This window comes from Anolis carolinensis, chromosome 3 (genome assembly GCF_035594765.1).
Source record: "Anolis carolinensis isolate JA03-04 chromosome 3, rAnoCar3.1.pri, whole genome shotgun sequence".
NCBI classification, from domain to species: Eukaryota; Metazoa; Chordata; class Lepidosauria; order Squamata; family Dactyloidae; genus Anolis; species Anolis carolinensis.
Window position 1 is genome coordinate 276,518,316 of NC_085843.1, and position 24,287 is coordinate 276,542,602.

Consider the following 24,287-nt stretch of genomic DNA (forward strand, 5'->3'; position numbering starts at 1 on the left):
CCTAGACACTTGGGAAGTGTTCGACTTGTGATTTTGTGATATGAAATCCAGCATATCTGTCTTGTTTGCTGTGTCAAAATAAAATAATAATAATAATAATAATAATAATAATAATAATAATAATTGCAACATTTCTATCTTGCCCTTCTCACCCCCTAGGGGGGACTCAGGGCAGTTTACAACCAAGTATAAAATAAATGTATAAAAACAATTACAATTACATTCAACAACAACAACAACAACAATAATAATTAATTTAGAACATCCATATAAATATACATTCAGCGGCACATTCCGAGTCATAACTGCAAATATAAAGAGATATTGTTTTTTTAATGATTATATTTTAATTATACACTAATATTGTTTTACTTTTCATTGTGTCCTGTTTACTAAGTTCCCACTTGTGAAACAGAAAGGGCAACACTTCTTCAAATCTATGCATCTACACTGTGGAAATAATGCAGTTTGACACCTCTTTAACTACCATGGCTCAATGTTATGAGATCATAGGATGGCTTTTTTTTTACAAGGTTTACATTCCAAAGAGGACTGGTGCCTTACCAAACTACAACTTCCAAGATTTCATAGTATTGGGCCACGGCAATTAAAGTGGTGCCAAATTGCATTAATTTGACAGTGTAGATGCCTCCCATATGGGCATAGCTGCAAAAGAATCTTTAACCAAACCCACAAGTTGTAAATGTTTATTTTTATGCCTATGAACATCTATTGTCCTTCTAGTTTAAGGCAGAGACATTCCAAATAATCATCAGCTGCTCTTCTCGTTGTTTTTATTCTTATATGCTCTCTAAATATAAGCTTTTACACACATATATGCAAAGTATATACATATATATATGCATAGTATGTGTGTATGTGTGTGTGTGTGTGTGTGTGTGTGTGTATATATATATATATATATATAAAAGAATAGTATATATATATATATACTTCCTCTGAAATAGAGCTTTTAAAGCACCTCGTGTTCAGTAGATGGACTCCCATCCAAGTCACAACCAGAACTGACCCTGCTTAGCTTCCAACAGCAGACAGGCTCTGGTACCTTAGGCTAAATAAAAGCCCAGTGCAATAAAAGAGCACATATGCGCATGCGCACTGAACGCTCGGCCGAACATTCCAGGATACAAGTGCGCAGGAGCTGCCTTTAAACGCATGCGCAGCGAGAGCGTCTTTGCATGCTTTGGAGCTAAAGGTTCTGAGCCTGACCCATATTTCCATATATGGCGTGACACGTGACGGATATTTCCATCTTTTGTTACCGCCTCTTTCCAACAGGCTCCTCCTCCTAGAAAAAAAACCTCTTACGTCACAGGCATTACATCTCTCAGACTTCATCTCCCAGAATTCTCAGCTGTTGACGTTGTTGGCTAAGGCTTCTGGGACTTGAAGTCCAAAGCGGCTGGAGGAGCTGAGTTTAGGAAACCACTGTCCTAGAGTGCCCGCATAGATGCGGAAGTGGCATCTAAAAGTGGGCGGGGAAGAAGAGAGTGAGTGGTTTTTGGCGGGAGATAGAAGGTAAGTATAAATCTAGCGGCGGCTGCGGCCTTGTCTGGATATAGACACCGCTTTAGGTGCCATGGCTCCTGGGAGTTGTAGATTTAGAAGGCCCTTGGACTTCTCTGCCACCAAACTATACATCCCAGGCTTCTATTGCATTGAGCCATGGTAGTTAAAGCGGTGTCAAACTGCATCAATTGTACAGTGTAGGTGTACCCTTATGCATCATCAAGTGAGGCATTGTTCCAACTGGGATATTTTAAACCCTTTCCCCCATCTTTTAAAACTCAGATGTGAATTATCTTGATACTGTAGTGTATAATATTTTATATTAGTATTATAATATAATTAATATTATGGTTTGGTATTTTCTGCATGGTTTTAGATTGCATTGTTCTTATAAATATGTAAATTATATACACTACAACTTGTGTAGTAGACAAGAGACCTCTTCCAGAAAATTTCATAAAAGTGTCTATTTCTGTTTTATTGACTATTCTAAAGTCTTTGACTGTGTGGATCATAATAAATTGTGGCAAGTTCTTGGTGGTATGGGGATGCCAAGTCACCTTGCCTGTCTCCTGTGGAATGTGTATAACAACCAAGTAGCACACTCGCATGTCGTGGACTCCACTTTGTAGCCCCATTTCTTAAGATTAGTTCTGCATCTTGTGCCAGAGTGCCGTCTGTTTAATGTCTTCCAAGTTGCCCAGCCTTCTGTATGCCCAGGAGGGAATTTCTCACCCAATATCAGCCTTGGATTGAGGTTCTGGGTTTTAGCCTGCCACTTTTGGACTCTTGCTTGCTGAGGTGTTCTTGCGAGTATCTCTGTAGATATTAGAAAGATGTTTCTTGATTTAAGGCATTGGCATGCTGGCTGATATCATATAATAACAGAGGATGGGCCGCAGATGTCACTGCCTTGGTCCTTTCATTACACGCTGCTACTTCCTGATGGATGTCAGGTGGTGCAATACAAGCGAAGCGGTACAATTTCTCCAGTGTGCAGGACGTAGAAAATCCTGTGATAATGTGGCATGTCTTCACTGTTTGTAACGTGGTGCGATGTATTCCACAGTGGGCATGCGTATTCAGCAGCAGAGTAGCAAAGCGCAAGGGCAGGTGTCTTCACTGTGTCTGGTTGTGATCCCCAGGTTGTGCCAATCAGCTTTTGTATGATATTATTTCTAGCACCCACCTTTTGCTTGATATTCAAGCAGTGCTTCTTGTAAGTCAGAGCATGGTCCAGAATGATTCCCAGGTATTTTGGTGTGTTGCAATGCTCCAGTGGGATTCCTTCCCTGGTAAACCTCAGAGCTTGAGATGCTTGTCTGTTCTTAAGATGAAAAGTGATAAGGGAAAATAATACAACATTGTTGGTCAAGAATTTTGGATATGACATTTGCTTACTGATTGACTCATAATTTATGGCAAAGGAAATTATACTTGTTCAGACCTTGGTGATGGGGTTATGTATTTGTAAAATATTCATTGTTTTGTGTTCTGTTTACACTGTAAAATGTGTGTGTGTGTATAAAGGTAATATTCAAGATCCTGCAGGGTAGACTCCAGCATGGCATGGAGTGAGAGTTGCCAGATGTAAAAGCTGGGTTTAGAAAAGGCAGAGGAGCATACTTTGAAATAAGTTGTTATACTCCAGAAATTTTGTAGGACTTATGGCTCCTTTGCATTTCTTCTCCCTTACTGGTATATGAGGAAGCAAGATCTAATTTTCTGCCTGACCAATAAATGCTGGAGAAAGTACCTTGAGAATTGGTAATCCTAATGCACTGTTGATAGGGAACCTAAAAATTTTAAAGTCATTTTCTGATTTCATGATTGCTGTATTAAGATCACCTAGCAATTCTTAAACTGAAGGACCATACCATACTGATGAGATTCACTATGATAATAAAGTTCTCATATTTGCAATTTTTTTCCTGTTTATATATAACAGAAAAGGGAAAAGAGAGATCTTCTAGATTGCAGGGCCTATTAGCCTTTGCCTGCGTTGCCAGTAGTGAATGCTGGGTGTTACAGTTCATTGGCACTTGGAAGGCTGCATTTTGCTTACCTTTGATTTACAAGATTGTGGGAGAAAAAAAGATCATGTGACTGGGAATAGGATTTAAAGGGTCAACAGATAACATACACAAATTGCTTAGATGACAAGTTAATATCTGTTTATAATTTTTTGTAATAGCCATTTTAGTTGGTGAGAATCATAGAAGCATATAGTTGAAACAAATCCAAATAGCCATACAATTCAAACTCCTGCCATGCATGAGGACACAATCAAAGGATTCCTGCAGATAGCCATCCAGCCTATTTTTAAAAACCTCCAGAGAAGGAGACTCCACTGGACTCCCAAGTAGCATATTCCACAATTTCTTGTCTTCAAGAAGTTCTTCCTAATGTTTAGGTGGAGTCTTCCCCCCCCCCTACAATTTGAATGCAGTCCACTATTGTGTCCTAGTGTCAAGTAGCAGAAAACAAGTTTGTTCTTTCCTCAATGTGACATCCTTTCAAATATTGAAACATGGCTATCATATCCATATTCTCCATGGTAAACATTCCCAGCCCCAAAGCTGTTCCTCATAGGGCTTGGATTGTGGACATGTTATCATTTTGGTTGCCTTTCTCTGTATGTGTTCCAGATTGTCAACATCCTTCTTGAATTGGACATAGTTCTGGGCAAAAGAATTGTACCTGTCATAAAGCTACTAAGATAAACATTAATAACATATGCTTTAATCCCTCCCCTGCGCTTCCTTTCTAGGCTGAACAGAGGCAGCAGCAATGCAGGCATTTCTGAAAGGCCCATCTTCAATCAGTACCAAGCCCTTACCTGCCAAGGAGAAGGGGACAGCTGCTACTGCAGGAGGCAGCGGAGAGGGGAAGAGGGTCCGGCCTCTTCCTTGGGTGGAAAAATAGTATGTAAGAACCAAAGTGCCAAGGAAGAGGATGGTTGGGTATAATACTGCTTCTTAAACTGTGGGTCCTGACCCCTTACCTCAGTGTTGGGATCTCCAAAAAATTGGCAGCAGTAAAAGCTTTTTAAAGGTCACCTGGTGTCTGTTTTAGACATGTACATGAATTTGTTGTGCAGCATTTACAGTGGACTCTGCAGAAGACACTTGAGATGTACTTTGTAAAAAAAAAAAGGAAAAATCAGCCTGTTTAGCAATCCTTGCAAATGCTGATTTGTTGTTAGTAAATATTTGGTTTTTATACCTATTTTATATACCTATATATCTAGGGTCATGTAAAAAATTTCTCATGCCAAAAGCGGTAGTGAGTGGAAAAGTTTAAGATGCCCCTGGTCTATAGGAAGTGTTTCAAATGGTTAATATGATTATAACCACTAGATGTCTCCATTTATTTTATTTTTTATTTGCTGCTTTTGCTGTTGTTTGTGGTTTCATATATGCAAATACAATACAGGTAGTCCCCAAGTTTTGAACAGGACAGGTTCTGAAGGTTTGTTCTTAAGTTGGATTTGTATGTAAGTCGGAACAGGTACATTTTAAAGTGTAATTCCAATCATCCATATTATTTATTTATTTACTATATTTATACCCCTCTCTTCCTAACCCCAAAGGGGACTCAGAGTGGCTTACAGATTATGGCAAAATTCAATGTTGTATTATACCACAAATAATAAATATATCAATTTAGAAAACAAGTAAAACATAAATGCAATAAAACAGATCAAAACATAGTTTTAGTGGAGCAGATGTTCCATCAGGGGATGAATGAGACATAAAACCAGGGTCACGGTGGCAGCGTTCACTCAAGAGAGGACCCAGGTGAATCAAGGGTCATGGCCGGAAGAAACAAATGTTGGTATCTCTGTGCTGACCTTAGGATGCCAAAATGGAGGCTGGTCAAAATGGAGTCCAGCAGCATCAAGCAGCCAGAGTATTTTTAGGGCACATATGACAGTTTTGGTGAGAAAATATTAATAATTAGTACATGTTCAATGTTTCCCCCCCTTCTTTTGTCAAATAGCCGTCCAAAATGTATGGATGAAGTTGCATTTCAAGAGGAAGTTGTTGCAGTTCTGAAGAAATGCTTGCAAGGAGCTGATGTGAGTTCTTTTATAATCTGTAGCATTACAAGTTAAATTATAATAGTCTTTTAGCTGAAGACAATTTTGGCTATGCATTTTTATCTTGCGAATCATCTCTTTTGAAATATTTCTTTGCCTTGCTCTAGCTGATTTACAAAACGTACAAAAAAAATCAAAATACATACAATCTTTATTAAATTGAATGGGACTTATATCTACAAGGAATGAGGCCTGGCAGTATTGTGCTCTTGTGAACGTTATTGTGCCAAAATGACTGAGTGCATGTATAATGTTGAATAATTCTCATATGCTTAATTTGCTTAGTATTGCTGATGGCAGAATATTGTAAGGTTTTTGAATTCCATTAATAAAAGTTTCTGTGCATGAAATTATCTATATATATAAAAGGCTTTTGGCATCACGGCGATGCACAAAACAGAAAAACCCCAAACCCCCCAAACTCAAAAATTGGCAACACAATTAATCATCCCCGCCTTCAGTAAGATAAAACACAATTATACTAAAAACACAATCATAACACCAACAACCGCAACAGGCGATGTACGCATGCGCCACAATCCTCCCAACCCTTTCCGCGCGCGCACACACACCCCTCGCTCACCCTCTCTTGCGACCTCCACCGCCCTCGTGCCCTTCACCCTGTTGCTTCACCTTCCTGCCTTCTCGGCCCACCCGAAAGGTGGCTACTCTCTGCGGGCCTCCAGGTGCCCCCCACGGACCCATACACTTTGCCGCCTTCCCCGGCAGCCGGAAAGGCCGCGGAGGCTCCAGGCGGCCGCTGCACATCCAGGCCTCAATTTCCGCCCTTCCCCAACAGCCGACATACATACACACGCACACACACACATCTCCATATCCATGTACACCCGCCCTCCTCCGCTACCTCCTCGCCCCTTCCCGGGAGGGCATCTCTTTCCTGGGACGGCGTCCTATGTGAGGCCAGTGCTTGGCGCCTGGCTAGGCCTCGCCTCCCTTCTCAGGCTGCAGGCCCAGCCAAACCCTTCCTCCACCTTTCCCTCCTGCAAAGGGCAGCCGCTCGGAAGCCCAAGGCAGCAGGATGGCGACAGAGGAAAACCACCCTCTGTGGCTGTGCTCCGACCTCAGCCAGCAAAACATTCTGGACTCCAACTCCCAGAAACGCTTGCAAGCTTCTTCAATGGCTATGAATTCTGGGAGTTGAAGGCCCAAGCGGTTTCCAGCAATGCCAATGGATGGCGTTCGGGACTCCAACTCCCAGAAACCCTCGTGGATGGTTCAAAGGCCAGGGATTCTGGGAGATGAAGTCCACGGTACCGGTTGAAAAGGCCATTGGCCAGGCGCCAAGGGAAAAAGGACGGCAAAAAAAAAGTCACCCTCCTTTTCTATATGACTGGCCTTCATGGTCTCTCAATTAGCAATAATAATAAGAATAAAAATAATCCAATAATAATAACCCAACCACACATCCTCAGGAGTGACAGTTAAACTGACAGTTAAATAATAATAGTAATAATAATAATAATAATAATAATAATAATAAAAATAAATTAATTTAGTAAATTAATATATAAATGTATGTCGTGCATTTGCATATTGTGCATAGTTAATGAGATGTTTTGTGGATGGGCCCAGACGGAGGCGCGACATTCCAATATGTTTCCTTCGATAGAGAAAAATCTGAAATACTGATGTTCATGGATTTTGGGATTGACCTAGATTTGGATAAATATACCCTGTATTTGTATAATAGGGATATTTAATGAGATGTCTTGGAGACGGGGCCAAAGTGTAGACATGAAATTCCGTGTATGTTTGTTTAGATAGAAATGTGAGATATGAATAGTTACGGTTTAAATTTATAATAATAATACTCCTATATGTGACATTGTGCACACATTAATCCTGCCCTTCTCACCCCGATTTAGACTCACAGAGGCTTATAAATAATATATACATACAATACATTATATTATTATCAACGCACAATATCAACATTACATATTATGTACTATATTCTACTATACCACTATACTGTCATATTATTTCTAATAAAAATAATAAAATAAATACAAAAAACCCCAAAATAAAATAATACAATTAAAAATAAAAATAAAAATAATATAATCAAATAATAAAATATAATACATAAAAATAATAAAAGAATAAAAATACAAATAATAATAAAACAATAAAAATAAAATAAATACAAATAATACAATAAAAATAATAAAACACTAAAAAAATTAAAAACACTCAAAATTAATACAATAAAATACTATAATAACACAAAATAAGTAAAAATAATACAACAAAATAATAAAATATAATAAATAAAAAACGTAAGTTACAATAACATTAATTTAAAAATACAAATAACATCAAATAAACATTCCACAACTATTTTTAACCAATATCACCACCACTTTGCCACAGCAACGCGTGGCCGGGCACAGCTAGTAGTTTATAATTGCAATGGACATCTTCTATCTTGGTAACTACACATTCAACATCACTGTTAATATTTCCATGATCATAAACTATTAAAGATTTTATTGATAGGTTCTTGCCTTTCAAAAAAAGAAGAAGGGAAAGGCTTGTTGCATAGTCAATCATAGCAATAGTTGAACAGGGAACTACATTAGAGGAGAAAGGTTGTGCCATTTCTGTAAAAGATTGGTAATTTAGTGCCTTGTATGGCTTGTGAAGCTGGCACAGTGGTTCTATTTTGGGTCTGCTATTTTAGATCTTTATAGTGTTAGTGTTGTTTATGTTCACAAAGAACTACTCTAAAAACCTGCCGAGGTTAGCTTTTTTAAATTACCAAGTGGATTTATATCATATCATAGTTGACCAATTGAAACACTTTTGTCTGTTTGAGGTGCAATTGGGCACCTTGATTAGCATTGAATAGTCTTGCAGCTTCAGAGCCTGGCTGCTTCCTGCCTGGGGGAATCCTTTATTGGGAGGTGTTATCTCACCCTGATTGATTCCCACAAGCAGGAAGCAGCCAGGCTTTGAAGCTACCAGGTTATTCAATGCTAATCAAGATGGCCAATTGCAACATTCACACTTACCTCAATCAGACAAGAGTTTTTTTCTCCCACCTTTAACATTCCAAAGATATATAAACCCCACCTGCCTAGTTTCCAACAGACCTCACAACCTTTGTATTTATTGCCATAGATGTGGGCAAAACGTCAGGAGAGAATGCTTCTGGAACATGGCCATATAGCCCGAAAAACTCAAAGCAATCTAGTGGACTAAAATAATTTATGTAGCTAGTTTTGTATGCACTGGGGGCTTCAGGTTTTGTTCCTCAAAAAGATGCTCTCTTACAAATAGCAATCCTTTTAAAAAACAATCCAATGAGGTTGTCAAAGGTTGCTTGAAATACATCAAGTGTGTGGGCTCAAAGGAGTCATTAATGTCACTGGACATTCTGTTTGACACCTCTGGTAGCTGACATAGTATCGAATTACCCATTCATTTTAAGATGATTTAAAAAGTATTACATGCTCAAATATAACAGGCAAGGATTCAGTATCTACAAAGTTAGTGTCTTAGAATTTAATCTAGATCTTCATGAAGTTTGCTTTGAGTGTAGAAATTTCCATACATTTACTGTGCTTTCCTCACTGCGAATTTCCATATAACGGTAATTTTAGAAGAGGCGCCAACAGGTATCATAACGTCATCTTTGGCAAGGGTCAGGAATAGCATGGCTTGGTCATATTACAGCTCTGCTAAAAATATAGCCCTAAAGTCCATGGACATGCTTACCTGGGAATGAGCCTCATAGCACAGCGGGGCTTGTTTCGAAAGATTGCATTTTAGTTTAGATAAATGAACATTGCTTCGGTTTCAAATCAGTAGTGCTTACAGTAGTATCTGAACCAGTCTATTTAACTGACATTGACAATGTGTCGATTTTTTGTGACTATTTGTAGAAAGGAGGATAATTGCTTTTTTGTGATATTTTGTTTGCTCATTTGTAACAAAATAGCAGAATAAACACTTGTTTTGTAAATGATGACAAGATATAAAGTAAATAAAATAATCACAGTCTGATTAATGAATGTGGCTACAAGAAGGAGGTGATTTTCAAAATGTGTTACTGTGCCATCCTGTGCAAATTTACTGAGTCCCCCACTCCGCATCTATATTGCCATATAATGCAGTTTCACAATGCAATTGAATTGGACTTGTGCCAGAAAAGGCCCAAATCCTACTCAGTAAAACTTAAGTTCATCATCTTCATACTTGTTAATGTTGTTACTGTACACTTTCAAGTTGTTTCTGGCATATCTTGATCCTAAAGTCATTCCACTTCAGGATTTTCTTGGCAAAGGCCAGTCCTTATCCAAGCAAGGAGACTTGAAAGTACAGTAGAGTCTCACTTATCCAACACTCGCTTATCCAACGTTCTGGATTATCCAACGCATTTTTGTAGTCAATGTTTTCAATATATCGTGATATTTTGGTGGTAAATTCATAAATACATTAATTACTACATAGCATTACTGTGTATTGAACTACTTTTTCTGCCAAATTTGTTGTCTAACATGATGTTTTGGTGCTTAATTTGTAAAATCATAACCTAATTTGATGTTTAATAGGCTTTTCCTTAATCTCTCCTTATTATCCAACATATTCGCTTATCCAGCGTTCTGCTGGCCCATTTATGTTGGATAAGTGAGACTCTACTGTAGCTTGAGAAGCAGCAGTGTGTGAACATCCAATCAAAGAGCACACAATATTTTTATTTGTTAAATAAAAGATCTAAATAGGAATATTTCCCTGTTAAATAAAAAACCAATGTGGTGTAGGGTTTTGAGTGTTGGACTTTGACTCTGAACACCAGAGTTCAAATCCTTGCTTGGCCATGGAAGCCCATTGGCTGACCTTGGGCAAATTACACTCTCTTAGCTTCAGAGGAAGGCAAAAGTAAATGCTTTTCAGCAAATCTTGCTGAGAAAACCATGTGATGGCTTGCTTTAAGGTTATCAAAAGTCAAAAACCAATAGTTGCCATTCCACAACTATTTTATGACAGACCATTGCAATTTTCTGCTTTTATAGCTTCCCAATCTCTTGTTTTATGGCCCACCTGGAACTGGGAAAACGTCAACTATTTTGGCAGCAGCTAGAGAACTCTTTGGGTAAGTCGCACATAAAAGTGGCCTTTATGGAAGACATGTTTTTTGCAAGTCTTGTAATTTCAGCAATATGATTGGGTCTCTTAAACATATAGTCTGTTCTAGTTCTGCCACCAGCTTTTAAAAACAACGATAATGATTGATAGAAAGTGAAGATTTAAGGAATCCTGAATCCATTCCCAGATATATATGTATTTAGAGGATATGTGCAAATTGGCACCCCACATTTGTTGACTCAGATATATCCCAGGATATGTTATACAACATGCATACATTTAAATGAGGGAGGAACTAAAAAAGAGGAGGGATAGGTTTTTAAAAGTTTCCTGTGTAGATATTTGATTCCCTGAAAGACTTGAGTGGCTCTTTAAAGTACTGTAAGTAATCAATATAGTCAATATTCTTCTAAGTTACTACAGTTTATTCTTTCTTGAAGCTATATTTGAACTGCCTTTGTAATTGAAGACTGGCAAAAGCTCTTGGGGAACTGACAGTGTGAAGCGAAGTAATATATTTACACAGAAAACATTTGGGAAAATTCAGTAAAATACATAGAGCCTATAAAAACGGAACAGTTGAAAGAAGATTCTTACAACATGAGAAAGGAAGGTGTGGATTCTATTTTGTCAATAATGACAACATAGTAAGCTGGATCTATAAAATGTTGGATATGACAAAGTCATTGTCTCCCCATCTCTGCTCTCTTGCAGAGGAGCCAAAATTGGCTAGAAAATCTGTTCTTCGTCCTTTAAACTTTCAGATGTGTTTATCTTGAACTTACATAGAGAATCTTTAAAAAGTTGTGAATCTGGAGTTCTGGGCTAGTTGTTATAGCCAAACACCCAAATAATATTGGGAAGAGCACTTACAAGTTTTTCCAGGGGTTGTGTGGAGCAAGTGGCCTTAAACTACTATGTTTCTGTGGTGAGTTTTCAGCAGTGGACCAAATATTAAACTACATTTTTTAAAAAAATAGGGAGATATGGGTTTTGGGGGTTGCAAATGAGATCCAGGAGTCTGCCTGCAGTTTCCTGTCCTTTGCTGTAAAAGCTTATACTTTTCTCAATGATGCTGGACATAGCAGCTAAACATGATGGTCCATCATTGAAGGAAAGGTACCGGGAGAAGAAATTATCATAATCAAGGAAATCCAATATCCACAATTTCACATGTGACTCATAATATTACTATTGTTAATACTATTCGTTTATTTGGTGCTTTACAAATAAAACAACAACAAAACAGTTCCCTTTTCTCAGGCTTACAATCCAATTAAGACAGGATACAGAAGGATGAGGAGGTAGCAATGTTGGAGGGAATTCAGTCCTCTTCTCTCCTTCCGAGGCATTGGCAGTTGGGATGCAAGGAGGACCTTTCAACTGCTTCTGGGTCCAGACATGTTAGGCACTTTTACATATTGTATTTTTATGAAGACTTATTAAAATCCCTGTTTTGGTAAATAGGACTGAATTGTTTCGGCAACGAGTCCTTGAGCTGAATGCCTCTGACGAAAGGGGAATACAAGTCATTAGAGAAAAGGTGAAGAGGTTCGCTCAGCTGACGGTGTCTGGAAGTCGTTCAGAGTAAGCACAATTAGTCTCTCTTTCATTTTTGTACAGGTTAGCTCTATAGGGCTAAAATATCCATGATTAAGCACTGTGTGATGGCTGTCAGCTTCTAAAACGCATGCCACCATAAGTCACTAGGGCATAACTGCATTTTGTGAGAATTTATTATTTAGTAGCTCTACTCATCTTGCATTAACATCCCTGATAGGTGTTATTTATGTTCTTACAATTCAGTGTCATTTTATGTGCACTGTCACCTTGTGCTTTTGTAATTCTGAAAATATTTGTCATATTTGAATCACTCGGTCATTGGCATATCAACAGTAATAATTATAATTAGTGGAGGTGACATTGGATATCCTACATCCTATCTGTCTAATTGAATAGAGTTGATTATTAAAAAAAACTTGCAAGAGACAGCCATAAGCATCCAGGCAAAAGAGGAGTAGAATATATATTTGAGGGTAAAACTAAAGCTTAGAGTTTAAAAACTGTGAGACAGAAAAAGGTACTACTCTTTTTATGCCATAGAGCAGCCTTTCCTAGACCACGTCTTGAACATTATCCATAGCCAGCTTAGAAGGTTACTTTGATCAAATTTGAGAAATCTGTCCAAAACCTATTGCCTTCTTTATGTATTCTTTCAAACTCTTTCACCAAGCAAAGAATTTAACTTGTTTCTAGAAAGTAATTGAAGACTCCAGTAAGAATAAGAGCCTTAATGTGGTATTCTGTGGTGCATGTCCTGTATGCATGAATATTTCTTAAATATTAAATCCTCCTTCAAATCTCAGAAACGGATATATAGTTGAGCAGTGTTTGGAGACTAGATTCATTGATTTTTTTCCAGTACAAGCAGAATGCATTCATTCCACTACTATTTAACGTGTGTTCTGGTGATGGGTTTGTGTTTAGTGGCAAGCTGTGCCCCCCTTTCAAGATTGTAATCTTGGATGAAGCCGATTCTATGACCTCAGCAGCTCAGGCGGCTTTAAGGCGCACCATGGAGAAGGAATCCAAAACAACACGTTTCTGCCTGATCTGTAATTACATCAGCCGGTACGTATGAGCTTTCAAACACTTTCTTGTTTTCTTGTTCAAGATGCAGAATCCAATTATTTACAAGATCCTTTCCCCATTTTTTTTAAAGCCAAGATTAAGCTTGCATTTTAAGACTTAATTACTTTCCATTTACAGAAAATGGTAATTGTAGCACAAATGATATATTTTTGTCAGGACCCTGGCTGCAGAGCACCAATAACCTTACACAGAGGCCAGTCTCTATCTAATATCTTTATTAAAGAAATATATAAAATCAATAAAAACAAGTGAAGAATATAGTTCAGAAGCAGACCTTTCAGATGAGGTCAAATATAGTCCAGAAATGTATTGTCCAATATAAGATATTAGAGTTCAAAGTTTTAATCCACTTGACCGAAACACACACTTTGCCAAGCAATAGTGTGGGGAAATAACAGAGTCTTTAAAGTCCAATGAAGCTTGACAACAAGGCTGGAAATAAACTTGATTCTTGACTAGATCCGTGACTGGAGGCAAGACGAACATGAAGCATGAAACAGAGTCCGTGGTAACACCGTGAGACGGGGCAAGGCTTGAAGCTTGATCCGGGAAGCAAGGAACTGGGATTACGAAGTCCACACACGATCTCTCTCCTCAAGCTGATCAGTTGACTCCGCAAAGAATCCCTCGCGCCAAACACCTATATTGGTCTCGTTTTCCCGCCAACAGAACTCTTTCCCTAGAGAACGAGAAGCGAAACCCAACTCTGTCCAGATGCATGACTCCTTAGAATTTCCCAAGGGAAGCAGACCTAATCAGCCATTTGTTTGGCAGCGATTCTCAGGCTTCTCCGATTAGCCTCCCTGACTCCCCTATCCTTAGAATAATTTTCCCTCCTGGGAAACGGGGGGGGAGTTCTGCCCAAGGCCTGTTTGGCTGAATTCTTGAGGGCAAACATCAACATCCTGCAGGTGAAGAGACTCCGGCTCTTGCTGAACCGGCGAAAACCCCATGTTTTCCTCTTCGTCTGCCACAATAGTACTAGGAACAGGACTACAAGGCCCATGAGTCATCACACTATCCCCGCCCTCAAGGCCCCCCTCAAACAGGGCCCCTCTCCTCGAGTCGCGGGGCCGCGGCTTGGTAGGGTAGGCCTGATGGAAGCGGCGGGCTATGTCGGGGGCATGGACTGTGGAAGCGTCTTCCCAGGAGCGTTCTTCGGGGCCAAAACCCACCCAGTCAATGAGATACTGAAGGCGGCGGCGATGGAAGCAAGAATCCAAAATGTCCTGAACCTCGAACTCCTCCTCTCCGTCCACTAGAACAGGGGCGGGGGGCGGCCGACTCACGTCGGGGTGTACACCATCCGCCGGAAGGAGCAGGGAACGGTGGAACACCGGATGAATGTGCATGGAGCGCGGAAGTTGGAGTTTGAAAGTCACGGGGTTAAGTTGCGCCACCACTGGGTAGGGACCAATGAAACGGGCATCTAACTTCCGGCAGGGACGGTGGGAGGGCAAAAAGCGAGTGGACAACAGAACCCGATCTCCTACCTTGATCTCGGGGCCCGGCTGGCGATGGCCGTCAGCGTGGCGCTTGTAGTCCTCCTTGGCTTGATCCAGTTGTTGGTGTAAAAGTTCTTGTACTGCTGTGAGTTCCTGCAGCCAGTCCTCCGCTGCAGGGACTTCTGAGGTTTCAATGACAGAAGGAAAGAAACGTGGATGGAAACCGTAGTTTGCAAAGAACGGGGTTTCTTTAGTTGAAGCCTGGACACCATTGTTGTATGCAAACTCTGACAGAGGTAATAGGGAAGCCCAATTGTCCTGTTGGTAGTTTACATAACAGCGAAGGTATTGTTCCAAAGTGGCGTTGGTGCGCTCAGTTTGCCCATCCGTTTGGGGATGGTGAGCTGAAGATAAACGAGAGTCTATGCCCAATAGTTTTTGTAGTGCTTTCCAGAAACGAGAGGTGAATTGAGATCCACGGTCAGTGACTAAACTCTTGGGCAATCCATGCAGTCGGAAAATATGTTGAAGGAATAAATCTGCAGTCTCTTTGGCCGTGGGGAGACCATCGCAGGGGATGAAATGGGCCAACTTGGTAAAAAGGTCCACCACTACTAGAATCGTGGTGAATCCAAGGGAGGGTGGTAAGTCAGTGATAAAATCCGCGGAAATTATCTCCCATGGGCGAGAAGGAGTGGGAAGGGGATGTAGTAGCCCTGACGGCTTCTCCCTTCGTGTCTTGGAACGCTGACATACAGGACAGGTATTGACATATTTCTCCACATCCTTGCGGATCTTGGGCCACCAGAAATCTCGTAGGATCAAGTGCATGGTTTTAAATAGCCCAAAATGTCCTGCTGACTTGCTGTCATGACACAGATGAAGTGCTTTTTCTCTGCCGGGACCTGGAGGAATGTAAACATGATTCCTGTAACATAGTAGCCCATCCTTAAGTGAGAATGGGAAACGTAGTCCTTGGCGAATCTGTTCCTGAGCCCAGGCATCTGTCTGTTGACTGGCTCTAATTTCTTGAGTGCAAAGGGATTCTGGGTTAGAGGGAGTTGGTTCAATTGGAGTGGATTTGGTGTTTCCCACTGTGAGCGTGGCAAAGTTTTCGGGTTGCAGCAATCGAGATTCTGAGGTCTCTCTGCGTCCTGCAGCATACTCTGGTTTCCGTGATAGAGCATCTGCTTGCTTGGTCTGAGCCGGGGTCACATAATGGATCTGGAAGTCAAAACGTTCAAAGAACAAAGCCCAGCGCTGCTGCCTTTGATTTAACTTTCGTGCGGTCCTTAGGTGCTCTAAATTTCGATGATCAGTATGAACTTCAATGGGAAATTTGGCCCCTTCCAACCAATGTCTCCAATTTTCAAAAGCTGCCTTTATGGCCAAAAGTTCTTTCTCCCAAATAGTGTAATTTCTCTCTGGGGTTGTTAGTTGACGGGAGTAATAGGCACAAGGATGAAGATGTTCTCCCACTGGTTGCATGAGTACAGCCCCAATTGCCACATCAGAGGCGTCAGCCTGCACAACAAAAGGGGTTTTAGGATCAGGGTGCTGTAGAATTGGCTGGGTCGTGAATAACTGCTTTAGCTGGTGGAACCCTTTCTCTGCTTGCTCCGTCCAGCGGAAAGGCTGTTTCCCTCGGATGCAGCTGGTGATTGGGTCAGACCAGCGAGCGAAGTCTGGGATGAATTTGCGGTAGTAGTTTGCAAACCCCAAGAAGCGCTGTACTTCCTTCTTGTTGGTTGGCGCCCGCCATTCCAATACTGCTGCAACCTTTGCCGGGTCCATGGAGAGCCCTAGTGGCGAGACGCGGTATCCCAGGAAGTCTACCTCTTGCAGATCAAAGGCGCATTTCTCTAACTTGGCATATAGTCCATGATCCCGCAATCGTTGTAGCACCATTCTGATGTGTTGCTCGTGTTCCGATTGTGATCTAGAATACACCAAAAAATCGTCCAAATATATGATCAAGAACCGATCTAGATAATCCTGGAAGATATCGTTGACAAAATGCTGGAATGTTGCGGGAGCTCCGGATAATCCGTAATTCATGACTAGGGACTCAAATAATCCGAATTTGGTCTGGAAGGCGGTTTTCCATTCGTCCCCTTCTCTTATGCGAACTAGATTGTAAGCCCCGCGGAGATCCAGCTTGGTGTAAACCTTGGCCCCTCGGAGCCGGTCTAATAGGTCCGAGATCAGAGGCAGGGGGTAGCGATTCCGCTTCGTGATATTGTTCAATGCTCTATAGTCCACAACCAAGTGTAGGTCCCCTGACTTCTTTTTCACAAACATCACTGGGGAAGCTGCTGGGGATTGAGAGGGTCTGATGAACCCCTTGCGGAGGTTTGACTCTATGAACTCCCTGAGAGCTTCTTGCTCTGGTTCAGTCAGGGAGTAGAGGTGTCCTCGCGGAATTGGGGCCCCCTCCACCAGGTCAATGGCACAGTCGTAGGGTCTATGTGGGGGTAGTTTCTCGGCTTCCTTTTCATTGTAAACATCCTAAAAGTCCGAATATTTCTTGGGCAAGGTGATGATGGGCTCTGCGTCTGTGGCATGGCAGACCTTGGCTACTAGACAATTGTTTTGGCAATATCTTGAGGCGAACTGCAGTTCTCTGTTGGACCAGGAGATGTTTGGGTCGTGGAGTGTCAGCCATGGAATTGCCAAAATCACAGGGAAGTGGGGAACCTCGGTAACGAAGAAAGAAATTTCTTCCATGTGTTCCCTTATCCACATTCTGGTGGGTTCAGTCCATTGGCTTACTGGACCTGTCTTTAGGGGTTGGCCATCTATGGCCTGCACCACCCGGGCATTCTTGAAATCATGATATTGTAATCCCAGAGAGTCGGCATACTCTCTATCGATGAAATTGTTTGTTGCCCCTGAGTCTATCATGGCATGGATCATGACGGGTCCTTTTTTCACTGACCACAGCGTGACCACCAGGAGAAATAGGACCCCGGTTTGCGGCTCTTGAGTGGGGTTTTTGACCAGGTTGGCGAGCCTCTCTAGGCCCGGTCGCTGGCTTCCCCCGCCGGCTTTGCTCCAGCCGCCTCGGCCGCCTCCGGTTCCACGGAAAGAGTGAGAACAATTATAGAATAGAAAGTGCAGAAAATGAAGTTATAGAAGTAGAGAAGTTTAAAAACTTTAAAAGAGGAGAAAAAAAATGAACTTCCATCTTTGCCATTGCGTTTCCCAATCTCTGTTTCTGAGGAGGAGGGTGATCTATATATACAAGTCCATTATAGATCAGCCGCCATCTCCTTCGTAATAGAGGCCATCCTTCTAAAAGAAAAAGAAAAAGAAAAAAAAAAGAAAAAGAAAAAATAATACTGCTGAAAATAATCGATGATAGCCTTTCTATTGTCTGTGTCACAGAATTTTTTGCCTCCGGTAAACAATATTTTGAAAGATAGAAAACCAAAAGAGGTTATTCCTTTGCTCATTCAGATTTAATCTTCATTTATTTTTTCCTTTCGTACTCTTCTACTTTACTCCAATCTGTATATTTTATCGGTGACCCTGTATTTCTCTTTAAAAGAAAAGTTAATTTGTCCATATCTTTTATTTCTCTCACTTTCTGTAGCCATTCCTCCGTGTTCGGGAGTTCTTTTTGCTTCCATCTTTTTGCAAAGCATATTCTGGCGGCGGTCGTTAAATAAGTAAAGATTTTATCGTCGTTCGGCCCTAAATGTATATTCCGGTCTGTTAACCCCAAAAGATAATACTCTGCTTTTCTGGGGAAGACAGTTTTAAGAATTTCCTGGCAGATTTTATGGACTTTCTCCCAAAATGTTTTCGTAGCTTTACATGTCCACCACATATGGAAAAAACTTCCCTCTTGATCCTCACACTTCCAACAATTATTTGAAGTATTCTTGTACATTTGGTTTAATTTCTTTGGTGTGATATACCAGAGGTGGAACATTTTAAGCCAGTTTTCTTTCAAGTCCATTGCATAGGTATATTTTAATTTTTTAGTCCAAATAGATTCCCATTCTGTCAACATTATAGGTCTTCTTAGATTTTCTGCCCACCTAATCATACACTTTTTTATTGTTTCCTCTTCAGTTGACCACTCCAATAGTTTGTTATAGATTTTTGTAATTATCTTGTTTTCTGAATCTAGAATTTTATCCCAGAATTGATCACTCTGATAAAACCCCACCTCTTTGTCTTTATTATATTGCTCCTTAATCTGCATATAATGCAGCCATGATATGTGCCCGAATTTTTGTTTTATCTCTTCATGCGATTTCAGAATTTCTGAGCCTTTAATTAATAGAGTCCTATACGTTGGCCAATTGGACCATCCTAGAAGTCTTCTTTGTTTGGCTTCCATAGTGGATAGCCATAATGGTGTCTTTAGGTAGAAATTTTTTTTATATTTTTGCCAAATTCGTAGTAAGGAGGAGCGAATAAAATGATTTCCGAAATTTTTCTCTTTTTTCTCTCTTTCGTACCAAATATACGAGTGCCACCCCACTCTCAGATCATGACCCTCTAATGTAAGTATTTTTTCTTTATTAAGATTCATCCATGGTCTGATCCAGTCGAGGGCACAGGCATCGTGGTAAAGGTTTAAGTCCGGAAATCCAAATCCTCCTTTATTTTTTTTGTCAATTAATACTTTATATTTTATCCTGGGTTTCTTCCCCTTCCAAACAAACTTCATTAAGTCCTTATTCCATTCTTTAAATGACTTGATATTACGTATTATTGGAATGTTTTGAAAGAGGAATAAAAGACTAGGTAATATATTCATTTTGACCAAGGACATCCTTCCCAAAAGTGATAAGTTTAAAAGTTTCCATGTTGCTAAGTTTTTCCTTATTTCTTTCCATACATTAGTGTAGTTATTTGTAAGAAGTTGGGAATTTTTTGAGGTGATCCATATTCCCAAATATCTAATTTTTGTCACACAATTTATACCCGTTTTTTTGCTAAATACTTCTTGGTTCTTCTTTGTCACATTCTTTGTTAGGATCATTGTCTTTTTCTTGTTCAGTCGGAAACCTGCCAATTCCCCAAATTCCTCTATTTTTTCCAACCAACTTTCTAAATTTTTACATGGGTCTTCAATTATACCTAAAAGATCGTCAGCGAATGCTCTCACCTTAAATTCCTGTTTAGCCACTTTTAGTCCTTTTAAACTGCTGCCACTGTTTTTTGTTGGCAAGCAGGGCTTCGGCTCGTAAACACTGGTTGATGAGTCTCTCAAGAGTCCCTGGGGGATCCACCTTAGAGATTTCTTCCTGCATCTCGATGTTGAGGCCCTCGCGAAACTGTCCTCTAAGGGCTATATCGTTCCAGCCGGTGCTCTGAGCCAGCACCCGGAACTCGGCTATGTGCCGGGACAACGGCCTGTCCCCTTGGAAGAGACGCCGGAGTTTATGGCCGGCCGCCTCCTCGTCATCCTCGATTCCCCAGGTCTTTCTAAGGTGGTTCAAGAAATTTTGCGCGGTGCTTAGATGCGTGGAACCCGCATCATATAGCGCCGTCGCCCAAGTGGCCGCAGGCCCATCTAAGAGACTGTAGATCCACGCCACTTTGACATCTTCTTGGGGAAACTCGGCTTGGCGGGCTTCTAAGTACGCCTGGCACTGGCGACGGAAAACATGAACCTTGGAGGCTTCTCCAGAAAACTTGGTTGGTAGCACTAGGGCAGGGAGACGGGCTCCGCGTTCCTTCAAGCCCCGTATTTCTCCCTCCTGCGTTCGGAGTGTGTCCCGGATTCGATTGAATTCATCTTGGGAAATGGTGTAACTGGGTGGTTGAGCCTCCGCTCCGGTTCCTGTAGACATTCTGGCCTTAGGTTGTTTGGTGCTTAAGGTGGCGGAGTCAAACTGTCAGGACCCTGGCTGCAGAGCACCAATAACCTTACACAGAGGCCAGACTCTATCTAATATCTTTATTAAAGAAATATATAAAATCAATAAAAACAAGTGAAGAATATAGTTCAGAAGCAGACCTTTCAGATGAGGTCAAATATAGTCCAGAAATGTATTGTCCAATATAAGATATTAGAGTTCAAAGTTTTAATCCATTTGACCGAAACACACACTTTGCCAAGCAATAGTGTGGGGAAATAACAGAGTCTTTAAAGTCCAATGAAGCTTGACAACAAGGCTGGAAATAAACTTGATTCTTGACTAGATCCGTGACTGGAGGCAAGACGAACATGAAGCATGAAACAGAGTCCGTGGTAACACCGTGAGACGGGGCAAGGCTTGAAGCTTGATCCGGGAAGCAAGGAACTGGGATTACGAAGTCCACACACGATCTCTCTCCTCAAGCTGATCAATTGACTCCGCAAAGAATCCCTCGCGCCAAACACCTATATTGGTCTCGTTTTCCCGCCAACAGAACTCTTTCCCTAGAGAACGAGAAGCGAAACCCAACTCTGTCCAGATGCATGACTCCTTAGAATTTCCCAAGGGAAGCAGACCTAATCAGCCATTTGTTTGGCAGCGATTCTCAGGCTTCTCCGATTAGCCTCCCTGACTCCCCTATCCTTAGAATAATTTTCCCTCCTGGAAAACGGGGGGGGGAGTTCTGCCCAAGGCCTGTTTGGCTGAATTCTTGAGGGCAAACATCAACATCCTGCAGGTGAAGAGACTACGGCTTTTGCTGAACTGGCAAAAACCCCATGTTTTCCTCTTTGTCTGCCACAATAGTACTAGGAACAGGACTACAAGGCCCATGAGTCATCACAATTTTTCTGTTTCGAGTGATTGAGAATGAAAGCTATGCCGTACTGTGAAAATATTTTCCTTTTTGTTTTACTGTGTTTCCTTTCCACCCTCTGATAGGATAATCGAACCTATAACGTCTCGATGCTCTAAATTTCGTTTCAAGCCCCTTTCAGACAAAATCCAACGGCAGAGACTCGTAGAAGTTGCTGAAAAGGAGAATGTTGCAGTCAGCAGTGAGGTAGCTTGCAGCTGATTTGTATGTTTTAATGCTGTAGAAAGACTACATTTAAAAGGATTTTAAAAAACCATTGGTTTTCTTGACCCTGAATACTACAGACTCACAAAAGGAAGGCCCTGGATGCTATAAATATGGCTCTGGGGTTTACATGCAGGCTGTGGGCCACACTTTGCCCATAACTGACTTATGACCATTATGAGGGCATTACATACATAATGCTCTGGCACTCTGTCCACTCCTCAGACATGGTTCAGTGTGAGTATAAAGAGAACAAAGTCTCCTGAGGTATAATAACTAAATGGGAACTGAACTAATTAAGAACAAGACCTGGTTAGGGTAACTAGAACCAAGATATCCTTGTCATAATGGATAACTGAACAGGAATGTCAACTCATTGTGGGGCAGATGGAGAAAAGGTGAACTTCATTCTTGAGATTGTTTGTAAATGAACTCTGTGGCAGCTGCAATTAGATTACTGTGTGCAATTGTGACTGTTCAATAATACTAGTGTAGAGCTAGGCATGGTATCGAATAGGGCAACCAATATGATCTGGAAATTGAAACCCCTTCAGGGATTTAGCATTTAGGAACTTTTAGTGCAAGGGAAAAGTATTACTAAAAAGACATGTAATGGAGATTTCCCGATTCCCTGGGGATATTTGCAAATATGGATATCCGTGAACCCTATATTTTGACTATACTTGAATTGGAAGCATCCTATAGATGTATACTGGAGGGTATAGAGAGGCTCATAAACACATTGGGAATGGGACTATTTGTTTTCTGAACATAGTTTAGTAAAATACGTGAATTTTGAAATTCATACATGTAATTAATTGTATGCAGTAGGTGGGTAGATTAAATAAGCAGAAACCCCCCAATATTAGGGTCTGGAAAATCCAGTAAAATGGATTGGCAGTAGATTCAGGACAAAGAAGGTTCATTTTTGCTTGATGTGTAAATTACTGCAATTGGTGGAATTTGCAGCCACACAATGTAATGCAATAACACTAACTTATATGCCTTCAGAACAGTATGTATTTATGTATGGGTATATGGAATCTCCACACCCAGAAACATATGAATTTGTCCATATAGCTCAATAGCGTCTGCCTTAATTTGCTGTGACTTTCCAGTATCTCAGGCAGATGTCTGCTATCACTTGTTACTTGATTGGAAGTGCCAGATATTGTGCCTCAGACATGTAACACATGAATTGTGGTCCTTTTCTAAACACGTGGGAGTGGGGAATGGGCTTCTGTCCTCCTTTGTGGGCTTTTCAGAATCATAGGATCTCAGAAACAGTCTTGCTGCTCTCCTGCAGAATGGCTCCTCTTAGGCTCTTAATGGTTTAATGGCCTCAGATCTATCATCTACCAAATTAAGATGCAGTGCCATCAATGGACGAGGGGCTGGCAGCATGAAGCCACTGACAATTTGGTTTCAGTATCACTTAAGAATGCCTTCAAGGAGAAATAACAAGATAAGAAGTCCACTAAAATCCATTTGAAGAAGATTCACTACATACACATATCTGTGAAACATATTCAGCCAAGCAGTTACTTTGAGAGAAACATTTGAGAATGTATCTTGGTTTGAGAATTTTTTAATGTTTCAGTGAAGGTTTTATTTTTATTTTTTTTGGTCTGATGTACAACTTTTGAACAGTTTTTAAAAAACATTTAGAATAAAAAATATTTGGAACATTTCTAACAGTGCTCTCTGTCCCTTCCCTTCCTCCTTGGTTAGCCTTTCTGCTAAGTTGGATATTGAGTGAAATCTGTTCCAAGACCAGAAAACTATGAGTCAGAAAAGAGCATCATTGCCAACCTGCTGTTCATTATTTACTTTGGTGTTCCTTCAAATATTATGTCATATTGGCAGGCCATCTCGTACCTGGTTCATGTGTCGGAGGGAGACTTGAGAAAGGCCATCACGCTGCTTCAGAGCGCCACACGACTGATGGGTGGAAAAGAAGTCACGGAAAAAATTGTCACGGAAATTGCAGGGGTGGGTCTCCTTGTTTTTATTCTGCGGAGCTATCATAGGCATGGGCAAACTTGGGCCCTCCAGGTGTTTTGGACTTCAACTCCCACCATTCCTAACAGCCTCAGGCCCTTTCCTTTTCCCCCTCAGCCACTTAAGCTGGTTTCCATTTCCTTCCATATTAATTTAAAATAGGTTTTGCCTGCTGATGGATGGACAAAGAGCAGGTGGCCAGCCTTGCCGTCTTAGGAAAGGAGATCCTTTATGTAGGAACAGCCAGGAATAAGGCTCTCACTCATATCAACCTCAGATGGGCCTTTGAACCTGCAAAAGATGAGCTTCTCCAAAGAACTCAGAGCTGCAGCAGATTCAAACTCTGTTCCAAAACTTTGCATGGCTTTATACGTCATAAGCAACACTTTGGATTATTCTTAGAGATGGGCGAGTAGCCAGGGGAGCTATGATAAAAATAGATCTGTGTGTGTATTAGTGAAATACTAATAATAGTCTGCACAAGA

The 24,287-nt window shown here is 40.8% G+C and overlaps 1 protein-coding gene across 1 annotated transcript in view; it reads left to right on the forward strand.

The window, feature by feature from the left end:
- The first annotated feature begins 1,383 nt into the window (after positions 1 to 1,383).
- Positions 1,384 to 24,287, forward strand: part of rfc4 (replication factor C subunit 4) — a 30,345-nt gene continuing 7,441 nt past the window's right edge. The window contains exons 1-8 of the mRNA XM_003225695.3: positions 1,384 to 1,539; positions 4,301 to 4,454; positions 5,533 to 5,611; positions 10,672 to 10,751; positions 12,212 to 12,331; positions 13,232 to 13,375; positions 21,663 to 21,783; positions 23,668 to 23,793. Coding sequence (XP_003225743.1) covers positions 4,321 to 4,454; positions 5,533 to 5,611; positions 10,672 to 10,751; positions 12,212 to 12,331; positions 13,232 to 13,375; positions 21,663 to 21,783; positions 23,668 to 23,793 — 804 coding nt within the window. The 5' untranslated portion in view covers positions 1,384 to 1,539; positions 4,301 to 4,320. The remainder of the gene's footprint in view (positions 1,540 to 4,300; positions 4,455 to 5,532; positions 5,612 to 10,671; positions 10,752 to 12,211; positions 12,332 to 13,231; positions 13,376 to 21,662; positions 21,784 to 23,667; positions 23,794 to 24,287) is intronic.